Genomic DNA, 12628 nt, shown 5'->3' with positions numbered 1-12628 from the left:
TTAGAATCTGAAACTATATCAATGAATTTTTCATGCTCTATTATACTAAAATCCATTGGTCTATCTTATACTTTGAACTGTTCTTTTACCCATGTATGATTTTGTAAGACCATGAACTGGTCATTTGGAAAATACTGATTCACTGAGCTATGCAGATCTTCCATATGATTACACATTTTATTATTCAATATAAAAAAACTGCATTTGTTACTATTACCACTAATGTCACAAGTTTTCCAAAATTTCAATTTTCATTTGGAAGTCTGAATTTTATCTTTGGCAACAAATGCTGTCAGTTGTTTTCCTTAAAGTGACATTCTTGCTTTGTTCATTTTCAAAAAAATATCTGCCAAATACCTAAGCCTGAATAACCGTAGTCGTTCTTTGAAATAAAAATGGCATTCCCTGAAAAAAGGGAGAGTTCAGCCTGCAACTCAAATGACTGCAGAAGTACTTATCCCTGAGGCACATGGTCCTACGGTAAACTGTATGTGTACTTTACACTTTGTCATCCAGAATGTTAAAAATGACATGTACTAAAGGGCCAAAATGTAACAAAATTATTTTTTAATGCTTCATCAGGGACACTCTTAAGGGCAGATGGCATTTTTTTTTTTTAAATGACGACTGCATAGCAGTGAAGAACACCATGACTACCTGAATAGTTTGGTGCCACTGCCTTGATCTATGTACTAAGGAGCCAGCAGTTTTACCCACCACCGCTTTTATACCATAAATGTAGATGATAACACAGTGTAAAAGGCAAATAGCATCTTAGTATTATAAAACTAGCTTTGACCACATGGATATCCTGAAAGGATCTCAGAATCCCCAGGGGTCCACAGACCAAGGGATCATGGATTTATCCAACCTAAGATTTCATTTGAGACAACTACTGTCCTCTGATTTTAAACTCAAATAATCCCTAACTCATTAAGGAGACACTGCTTTATTTAAACTCATTTTTATTTTTAGTCTGTACAACCTCTCAGAGAATCCAATCAACCAAAAGTTATTAAATGAGTGACTTCCGAACACCTACTATATATGAGCTAAGTATCAGGTGATTTATTTAAAGAAAAAAAGATTCCTGTTTATGGGGAACTTAGCTCAAAGTCTTTAAAACTGTGAGGCAGAGGCAAAAAGAACATGATTTTTCACGGTGGTTATGCATAATAAAAAGTCTCAAAGATCAGTACCTGGCAATGAGACTAATACCGAATGACTTAACAAAACAATCTTTTTTTCTTGTCACTCATTATTCCAAAAGGCAAACATGGTAGCATTTTTTACTACTAGATACATTGAAATATTTACCAGGTTCATTCAGATGTTCCCTCCCAGGAAGCTGCTCAGCATTAATGTCCCCTAAATCACCAGTTTTGGAATCAATGGTTGCCTGAGAGAGTTCTCTTTCAAAAGCCTTGATTTCCTCAGCACTTGCTGTCCGATCCTCTGATTCTGTAAACACTCTAATAATACCATCACTATAAGGAAACAGAAACTGATTTTAAGTCACTGCCACAGTAGGTTAACATTATCACACTTCAATGATCCAAAGCAAAAATAATCTGCATTTGTGAATATGAAAAATGTTACTATGTATTTATTGCTGAGTATAGAACTATGCTGATTTCAGCACACTACCCTCTATTACTTTCTAAAGCAATGGAAAGGGTGGAAAAAGACTAAGGAAAAAGTTACTGGCAAAGAACAAAGAAATATGTACTTAACACAATTTTCAATTCCAAATTAAATATTTACCATCATAAAAATCTACAGACATAGCATACACTTTTAAAGTGAATATTACACACATAGGTATTATGGTATAAAGAAGGGTAGTAAACTGTTTAACTTATAAAGGGCTCAAATACCCAGCATAGGGCTTAGAAAATACTAGATGCTCGATATCCGTTCATTAGAAATGCATGGAGCCTGTCCTTGCTATGCCATTAACTAGCAATGTAACCCGAATCAAGAAAAAAGACAGTTTCACCTCTGGACTAGATGGCAGTCTCAGCCTCTATTCTCAGAAAAATGACTTCATTTCCATAATTTCTCTTTGTGAAATTTTGGGGTAGGGGAGGCAAGTTAGCCACTTTCAACTGTACTAATCCTACTCAACTCTACAGAAAAACTTTCTTACTTAACCTTCTACTAACAGCAGTGTTACCCCTTTATTTTCTTCAACTTTAAATGACTTTAGGGTGAAAATAACTAAACCAACAAATCAACCTGTGGCCCAGCCAAGGAGTAAAATACATCCGTTTTATTAGACACTGTATCCCTTATGGCTGTCGCCCTTTTTCCTCTTGCCTTCAGTGCCACAGTAGTCTATAATCCTTTCCCTCATCCATTTCTTCAAAAAACTCTTTATCTGTCTCCTCTCATTTACCTTTTTCTATCATTTTCTATGAAAACGTGATGTCAAAAAAGTCACTACTAACATCTTTCAAAGCAAATCCAAAAGCTTTCCTAACTTTCCACTCCTTAACCCCTCATGTACTTATTGACACTGATCACAATCTCCCTCCAAAATCTCTTTTCCAATCTCTGAATTTCAACATCTGGATTGCTTTTTGTTTAGGCTACTGGCTTCTCTTTTTCTACCCACAGTGTATCACAAGTTCAGTCTTTAGTTCTGTTCCTCCCCTTCTATGTTTCTTCCCTCAGAGAAAGATGCCCTATTGCTTGACTCTGGAAGTTCTGTGCCAATCTTGATTTTCAGTCTCAGTTGCTACACTAGGACCCAGTCCAAATGCCCATGACCAATCTGCATGAGAGTGGCTTATCACCACTTGGATCCCAGGAAGTTATCACCTTCTTCACCAAACCAATTCTCACTCTTGTGCATTTTTATTAATGTGGACTTCTAATCATCCGAAGTTTGAAACTCTATCCTTTTCTGACATCCCCCCCTTCTGATCATTTTCCCTCCGCATTATCTCATTTTCTGGTCTTTTATCCATTAGCACTGCAGGATCAATATTTCATAACTTTACACCTACTACTGCAATTGCTGCCAACTTGGTTTCCTGCCCATTGTCACCACTAGTTAAATCTAACCTATGTATTTAATAATTCATAAGTTCTGCTTTAATCACAGCACTTCTTGCTCAAGAGCTACAACCCTTTAACCCCAAGCACTGAATCTAACAAATGCCGGGCATTCCAGGTTCTCCATAATTAAGCCCCACCCTACCATCTTCCCCTGTCATCCACTGTTCCCCAGCATTGTTCCTCCACCATTTTCCTTCATTATCTTTCAAAACCCAATTCAAATTTTTTCTCCAGAAAGTTTGCCCACACCAATCTCTAACTTCTCTAATTTCATGTTTCGACTGCACAACTTACAGTGCAATACTATTGTAATATATCGTGTATCATTAGTGCAAAAGCTGTTATACCTACTACTGTTTTGTTTAGTAACACAAATGTGCCTGTGGTCTCCCCAATTCACCTGAAATTCCTATGGCTTATCTCTGTGCACTCTAACACTTACCTAAGGCCTAGACACATATTATTGATTGACTAGAACATGAATACCTCGCACCAACCACAATGTCACCATTGTCTAGCACACAGCAGCACCATATAGACTGAGCTGGAAGTCGGATTGTTTGAGCACATTCCCCGTGTTTCCAGATTCTCAGAGATCTGTCTTCTGCTGTTGTCACAAAATCTAAAATTAATGAATACAGGAAAAATTAGTTTGAATAAATAAAATTAAGTACATTTATATATACCACCTTTCTAAATAGGCATACTGATTTTTAAACCCCAAAGTATTTATAAATTATAGCTTTAAATTTTATGTATTTGTCACATACAATATACAACATCAAAAAATCACATTTTTATATATTTCACATCTTACACACTATACTTTAAACCAATAAATTATAAGAAGTCTTTCCTCAGATGCCCAAGAACTTTTTACAACACACCATCAAGTCTGAATTAATATGAAGATGATCATACAGTTTTCTCCTTTAGGAAAAAGATACTTATGAAATAAAGTTACTAAATTATTCAAGTTACAGTTAGTAAATTGATTTAAATCATTAGCCCTCCGCCCCCCACCTCAAGATGGAATAGAACAATGCTCAATGCTCAATACAAAATTTAAAATATGGGGCTTCCCTGGTGGCACAGTGGTTAAGAATCTGCCTGCCAATGCAGGGGACAGGGGTTCAAGCCCTGGTCTGGGAAGATCCCACATGCCACGGAGCGGCTAGGCCCGTGAGCCACAACTACTGAGCCTGCGCGTCTGGAGCCTGTGCTCTGCAACGGGAGAGGGTGCGACAGTGTGAGGCCCGCGCACCGCAATGAAGAGTGGCCCCTGCTCGCCGCAACTGGAGAAAGCCCTCGCACAGAAACGAAGACCCAACACAGCCAAAAATAAATAAATAAATAAATTTAAAAATACGTAGTATAAGACAGTCTTACCTTTACAATTTGGAAAGACAGATATGCTATAAATATAATTTGTATGACCATAAAATACTTCAAGACACTCGCCAGTGATTTGCCACCTTCTAATACTAGCATCATTTGCACAGGAGAGAAATTCTGTTTCACTCAAAATTGCCAAGCCTCTTACACAGTCTTCATGCCCTGTATTAAAAAATAAGAACAAGATTAATCAATAAAAATGGATCATTTGGTTGATGGCTCTATGTATTTTATTAACATTATAAAACACATACCAGTGAATATTAAAAACCGATTTTCAAGTTAGAGAAATACTTTTATTTTTCCCGGTAGAAAAACCTGATAGCCAACATTTGTACTGTAGGCTTGGCAGTATTTTTTATCACCCGTCTTGGGAAGTTATTCTATATTTATCATATCTTCTCTAAATTATTTCTTAAAACTTTCTTAAACCCCTCCAGAAATAGGATTCTGATCCCCACAATTTTTTTTAAAGAAAATCCTTTATTTATTGATTGATTGATTGGCTTCACGGCATGCGGGATCTTAGTTCCCGACCAGGGATCAAACACGTGCCCCCTGAAGTGGAAGCTTGGAGTCTTAACCACCGGACCACCAGCGAAGTCCCCCAATTTTTACTTGACAATTCATTTCAACTTTTCTTCCCCAATAACAAGAGTAATTCATAACATACACAATATTAAAATATAAACAGATATATAACAAAGAGTAAATATCCCCTAAATTTCTCACCACATAATACTGAGATTAATATTTATAAAGCACCAAGAAAAGAAAAACTAAGATTACAAAAAAGATTACAATTATTTAAGAGTTTGAAATAAAATCTTTATCACAGAAAAGTAAACTTTATTAAAATGTGAAATAGGTTGAGAGAGATTAATTTATCTAAAACCACACAATCAGTGGCAGAGCTAAAGCAAGAATTCAAGTTTCCTGCCTCTTATTCCTACTTCTTTTAATTCAACCAAAACATAAATATAAAGCCAAACATTGTTGCTTTACCAAGGGAAATATTTCATAATTTATATAAATGCAGGCATTAAAATGATAAAATAAAAATTAATGACTATTGATTTTTTAAAAGGGCAAGAATTTATGGAATGAAAACTGCTTGTGTTATGCTGATTGTATATATACATACGTGTGTGCGTATTTATTCCTCTCATCAAAGGATATTAAATGTTTTCAAAAACTTGATAAGATTCCATTTTTTTCAATATTGAGGCACTGTAGATGCCACTACAATTTTTTTTAAAAGACAAAACATTCTCAGAAGTTTGTGATCTAATAAAGGAGACCAGAAGTCAAAACCTTTCCCATGCTCAGTATTTCCTATGCTGATTCAGATTAGCTATAACAGATTAATAAAAACTTAATACATATGTATATATGTTGTATATGGAAGCAGAAACAAAGGGATGTTTAGTTATAACTCACTGCCCATTTTCCACCTACAGATAGTTTTATCTGCACAAAGGGACTTCTTGAAGTATTATCCAGGATGCTGATCAACTTTTAAGGAATAAATACAAGGAAAAACAAACAAACAAACAAAATCATACCAAAAACGTTAAGTGCCCCACAAATAAATCATCAGTTCTAATATTAGACAGCAGATGCCTCGTTTTAGGAGTTATTTAATAGCTGAGGTTTTAAAAGACTACCCATCTGAAACCACAACATAAACAAAGCCTGAAAGTTGTTATTATTAAACAATGTACTTCAATATTAATAAAAGCACGACTGATGTTTTCCTCATATATGAAGATAACACTACTGACCCACCCTCAATAAGACTTATGCTTGGAAGTTTCAGGCTGAACTTGTTCAAATGACAACCAAAACATAACTGAGTACCAAAAATTACATATATAAAATACACAGAAGCACATACCCATATTGTAGCTATTTGTTAGTCCATATCTGGTCGTTTTATGAGAGGTCTCAGTACATCTTTTAAAAAGATATTACAGGGCTTCCCTGGTGGTGCAGTGGTTAAGAATCCGCCTGCCAATGCAGGAGACACGGGTTCGAGCCCTGGTCTGGGAAGATCCCACATGCCGCGGAGCAACTAAGCCCATGCGCCACAACTACTGAGCCTGCGCTCTAAAAGCCCGCGAGCCACAACTACTGAAGCCCGCGCACCTAGAGCCTGTGCTCCGCGACAAGAGAAGCCACCTCAATGAGAAGCCCGAGCACCGCAACGAAGACGCAACACAGCCAAAAATAAATAAATAATTAAAAAAAAAAAAAAGATATTACATATTAACTGTCAGAAAATTTACATTCACCCAAGTTAAATGGCTAAAATACACTGATGTTTTTCAAATACCACTTTAAAACTTCTAAATTTTTGAAAAAAATCACCTGTGCAAATAGGAAGCAAAGAGATTACAAAATCTGTCTACTCTGATCTTACCAGAAAAAGTCCTCTCGCATCTTCCAGCCTTCCACAGTTTAATGGTCTTGTCTGCTGATCCAGTTAACATTAAGCCCTGCTCAGGTAATATCTTTACTGCCCATACTGCAGCTGTATGACCCTGTGAGAAAAATGGGTATTAAGTTAAATTGCCACAGAATCATCATCTTTAATTATTTTCTCGAATATTCACATAGAACTACTGTACCTGTAAGGTCATCATGCATTTGTCATTCAGCCAGACTTTAGCAGTAGTGTCCCATGAGCCACTAAGTAATGTCCCAAATTTTCCAGATGAAAGACTACAAACTAAAGGGAAAAAAGGCATTAATTAACACATTTTCATAGAGAAAAATGCTCAACCTTGCTAGTTGTTAAAATACTACAATTTTAAAAACACTTTATGAAGTGACAGTATTAGCTAATTAAGGCTCAACTCAATGGAAATGCAGAAGAGTGCAGCGGTCAAGAGCACAGACTCTGGTGCCAGGCTGCCTGGGTCCAAGTCCTAGCTATACCACTTAGGAGCTGTCTGACCTCAGGGATATTACTTAACATCAGATTCCTAGACTGTAAAATGAGGGAGCAGGATTAAGTGGGTTGCACAATCCCTTCCAGTTCTAAGAAACTACACAGGAAAATAATGCAAATGATTTTCAAACGCTATTTATATAGTTATTTAGGGTCACTTTAGTTAACATGACAGAAAAAACTAGAGTTAAGCTGACTCATTTCATTACTCAACAGTAATGAAATGGTTAATTTAATGCCTTATGATCTTGATGTAACACTGTACAAGCTAAAAATTATAAATATGAAAAATTATCTAAAAACATGGAAACAAAAAAGACAGAGTTCTGATTAAAAATGGCAGATTATCCACAGTAATGCTATAAATGGTATTAATCTACAAGGACAAAGAAAACAGAAAACAACATAACTAACTTAGCAAAATGGAGGAGGTTACACAGAAAGCGGTGAGAAGCAGAGTAACTGGCCCCACAGAACTGAGACTAAGTATCCAGCCACTAGGTTCCATAGAGGATGGGGCTAAGCAGAGGAAATGAAAAATGAGAACACTGATTCAAAGGCTGCACACAACAGAGTGAAACACCAGACCTCTCCTCTCAGCCTACAGTGTCAGGAGAGTACTTCCTTATCCACTGCAGGAAGGAGACTGGAGGTTTATTCTCTGGAGGAACTGAAGCTGCGTTTCTAGACTCTGGTCACCAGGCATAATAAAGGGCTGGAATAAGGAACCCTAAGAAACACAAGGGGAATAAGCAGAAAGTCTCCATCCTGAAATGTGGTACCTACAGTCCCCCTGCTCCCAAAGTAAGAGGCAGGAGGACTGAATAATGTTAAAGAACTCCAGATGCAGACATTCGAGAGGGTTTCCATCTAAAAAGTCAGACCATCAGATCACCCTCTAATGAAGCCCACCAATCATCAAGCTCCACCTACACGAAAGAGAAAAACCAAAACAAAGAAACAGAAAAATAAGGGGCAAGGGGTTTGGGGGACCCATAAGAAACAAATCCAATTTCAGGAAGCAGAAGAAAAATCTCCAATACAATATTATTTGCAAACAGATATATAAAAAAAGAACTAATGAGAGAACAAGAATACTAAATGCTAAAAATAAAAGAACCAAACTGAAAAAATAATAATAAAACTAGGGGGAGAAAAGTCTCCTGAGAATTAGACCCAAAAGGCAAATATATGAAAAATAGGAAAGGATAATTAAGAATGTTAGAAAGTAATTTCAGAAGGTCCAACATCTAACAGGGATTCCAGAAAGAGATAATTGGGGAGGGGGTGGAGAAAGATGAGGCAAAGAACACAGAAATAGTACAAGAAAGATTCCTAAAAATGAAGGTCATGATATCTAGATTGAATGAACCCACAAAAGTGCCCAATGAAAGGCACTTTGAGAAACAGAGATAGACATGCATTGTGAAATTTTATAACATTAGAAATAGAGAAGACTCCAAAAGTTTGGGAGGGGACCAGAAAAGTGTCCCATAGAAAAGATGGGGAATCAAAATAGCATCAAACTTCTAAATAACACTATACACTAAAAGACAATAGAGCAATGCCTTCAAAATTCTGAGGTTAAATGGTTTTAACACAGGATTCTACGTCTAGCCAAAAAATCAAATATTCAATAAGACTAGAATAAAGCTATTTTCCAATATGCAAATACAATATATTTAACCCCCATGTCACAGCTTTCTTAGGAAGCTGCAACAGCTGTATTACACTAAAATGAAAGAGTAAGTTAAGAATGACAAAAACATGGGATCTAGGAAACAGGGAAATCCAGGATGACATTAGCCCGGGTAGTACCAATCCAACAGAAGGCTAGAAGGTTACAAGAGGAAGTTTCCAGGAAATACATGGAACATATAAATATTTTAATGTGTGTGGTAGCCATTAGTGATATTCATCAAATATTTTCTGCTCTTCACCTTCTAAGCAAATGGTAAGACTGAATTCCCCAGTTCCTTTGGCTTTAGGCATGCTACATGACTTGTTCTGGCATTGAAAAATGAGCAGAAATAATGTTACTTCCAGGTGGAAGCTTTAAGGACAGGTGCACAATGAAGCCATGCTCCCTCCCCACTACTCCAATATCTATGAAAGCACATGTTGCAGTGAAGCTTCTGTCATCCGGATCCCTGAGTGATTACAGGAGCAGAGCCCCCTGCTGCACTGGATCTATAAGAAGCAAAGCAAGCTTACTGCATTAAGCCACTGTGATTCTGGAGATGTCTGTTACCACAATGTCACCTAGCCTACCTGACTGATTCAGAATTAGTAGCAAAGGTGAGGCACTGCTGAAGCAAAAAGCTGAAATATATGGCAGTGGCTTAACAGGCAGGTAATGAGATTATTACCACAGAAGAGAAGGCTGGTGCTCCTTATCATGTAGTAAGGAACATCTGGTAAAGCTGTTACCGGCAATAACTCAGGACATGACAAACTTGTAGTCTAAAGAAAGAGGTTGGAAACCAGGACTTCAATGATGGGTGTCGCTTACTATTGGCCACATTTGGCTAGGTACTAAAAGAATGGAATGAGATCAAGAACTGGCTGGTTCCCAGCCAGAAATGAAGAGTCCAAACTTAGGGATTTACAGAGTTGGAAGAGCCAATTGCTTCTCAAGCCCAAATGAAAAATGTAAACCCGAGAAGTCCTTTCAGCAGCAAAGGACAATTGAAACTCAGCCATGTAACAGGAACAAATCAAAAACACGGCCATCCATCCTGCCAAAACTTCCAAATGGATTTAAAGCATTTTCAAAGCAAAGAAAATTAAGGTTGTTGCCCTGAAAATAAATGCTTTCACCTGGGAAAATAGCTCAGGGAAAAGAACCTAAAGGTTCAGCTTTCCAACTAAAGTCTGAAAGGCACAAGGTTTCAGTAGCTAAACCTGAAGAGGCACACAGGGAAAGAAAGAAGGAGAGATGGGGAGTAATACAGCAAATCTAGACTACAGCTGAGGTATGACTACTGACAAAGAGATCTGACTGGAAATCAAACAGGTAAAAAATATAAGTTTTTCAAAGAGTTATGCTGCCAATAACTAAAAATGTCCGTGACTGTTCAAGACTTAACACGACCCTTGTGCACCTAGCTCCCACAGGCAGAAAGCAAGTTGAAAAAGCTGTTTAGTCCCCAAGGAGGGTTAATGTGACCAAGGAGGATAATAGAAAAGAATCCCAGAGGGTTAAAGGAAAGCCATGAAGAAAAATGGATTGGGAAACCCCTTTTGGAGAGCAGAGGAAACTGATCACAAAAACCTATCACTCCCAGAGTAGGGGGTCCTTGAAACAGTCACCCATCTGAATTTCAGATGACTACAGATTAGAAACTGCTGTCTTGCATTGTTCCCTTTTCTGAATGGGAGTGCTTCCTCTGATTACCCTCAATATTCCACAGTTGTATACTGAATGAATGGGTGACAGGTAACTTGTGTTTTTTGGTTCACGGATCTCCAAATTTAAGAGGAACTATGTCTGGACCTGATGTAGAAACCCCTGAGCATCATTTCCCTGATGTTTAGAATACTATGTATCGTCCAGAAATTCTTAATTTTGAACTTGATGCTGCAACTGGATGGGACTTTTGGCTTCTCTGACATTAAGAGAGAAGTGGGTATATTTTGCCTGCAGAAGAGAGAGCAAGCTGAATAACTAGTAACCAGAGGTAAACTGTGGTAGCTCTCTCTTTTTGGGCCCTGGCACTTGCCCCGAAGTGTGGGATGGCACTTTCCTCCTCCATTACCTAAAACCGCAACTTGTAAAGTAACTGGAAACTGTTATATATATATATTGACTAAAAAACAGTACCACTCTACCATTTAGAAAATAAAATTTGGGCTAGAAAGCTAACAATAAAATGACATGACATAACGATGTCAATCATTAATTTCTTCATCTCCTACTCACTAATGTGGTAGGTTTTAAATTTAAAAAAGAAAGAAAGAAAGGAAAGAAGGGAAGAAGGGAGGAAGGGAGGGAGGGAGGGAGGGAGGAAGAAAGGAAGAAATGACATTTGGCCTCAAACCATCAAGTAACTTAACAAAATAACAAAAGATGACCTTATGATAAAGTAGAAACAAACCAGGCAGAAAAAATACCCTAAAATGTGAAGCAGTATTTTTACTGCACAGGTTTCTATGAGAAACACCTTAAAAATAAAATCAAGATAAATATGATTACATAAAATAAACTTTTGCATTACAAAAAGAAAAACAAGAACATATATAAAGTTAAAAAAGATAATGAAATGAAAAAATATTTGTAATTTGTATCAAAGGATTAATAACTCTAACTTATAAAGGACTTTTAAAATGGCCAATAACCCCACATTATATGGACAAGAATATAGTTCTCAGGAAAGAAAATGCCAACAGCCCTTCTGTATATGAAAAAATGACCCCTCCATAATGAGAGATGAAAATTGCCCCATACTAAAATATCATTTTTCACTTATTTTGGCAACAATCTAAAAATCTGACAATATACTTTGTTGATAAGGGAAATAGGGACGTATATACTGCTGTTGGAAATGCAAAAAAAGTTTTAACACCTAATGTGGGGATTTGGCAATAACAAAATTAAATATGCATTTACCCCTTGATCCAGAACTAGATATCATACCTAAGTTACACTCACAAAAGAACAAAATGACAGATGCACAAAGACACTTGCACTAGCAAAAATTTGGAAACTTAGCTATCCATCAATAGGGGACTGGCTAAATAAGTTAAAATAGCTATAGTACAGCTATACAGTGAAATACAATGCCACAGTAAAAATGAATGACGATTTCTATATACTGAAATGAAGTAATCCCTAGGACAATATTATCAAGCAAAAGTAGCCAGGGCAGAAAACTGCAGTAAGATACCTTCTATCTAAGAAAGGGGCAACATAAATATACATACATATTTGCTAATTTTTTTTTCAGAAAGAACAGAGTTAATAAACAATTAGTTACTTATAAGGATGGCGGGAGAAGGCAATATAGACAGAATCCAGATTTCTCTGAATGCACCATGTTGAATAGTTTTTTCTTTGCAATTATGTATGCTTTATATAATTACAAAACAAAATTAAGTTAAAAACAAATCCTGGTGAGCACCACTACAACTCAAATTGAGGTTTCTAAATACTATCTCCCACTAAAAGAAAAACATAAGGCTTCTTGGCAAAATGGCTGATTTCAGGTCTAGAACATT

General features: G+C 36.7%; 1 protein-coding gene across 1 annotated transcript in view; it reads right to left on the bottom strand.

Moving 5' to 3' along the window:
- Window positions 1-12628, bottom strand: part of PLAA (phospholipase A2 activating protein) — a 36334-nt gene that overhangs the window by 14319 nt on the left and 9387 nt on the right. Inside the window, exons 3-7 of the mRNA XM_082400542.1 lie at window positions 7089-7189; window positions 6881-7001; window positions 4453-4620; window positions 3550-3685; window positions 1318-1487 (exon numbers count right to left, since the gene is read on the bottom strand). Of these exons, the coding sequence (XP_082256668.1) occupies window positions 1318-1487; window positions 3550-3685; window positions 4453-4620; window positions 6881-7001; window positions 7089-7189 (696 nt within the window). The remainder of the gene's footprint in view (window positions 1-1317; window positions 1488-3549; window positions 3686-4452; window positions 4621-6880; window positions 7002-7088; window positions 7190-12628) is intronic.

The sequence above is a fragment of the Balaenoptera borealis genome, assembly GCF_965194805.1.
Source record: "Balaenoptera borealis genome assembly, chromosome: 8".
NCBI lineage: Eukaryota > Metazoa > Chordata > Mammalia > Artiodactyla > Balaenopteridae > Balaenoptera > Balaenoptera borealis.
Note: the sequence above shows the minus strand (reverse complement) of the source record. Positions and strands in the feature narration are given on the sequence as shown.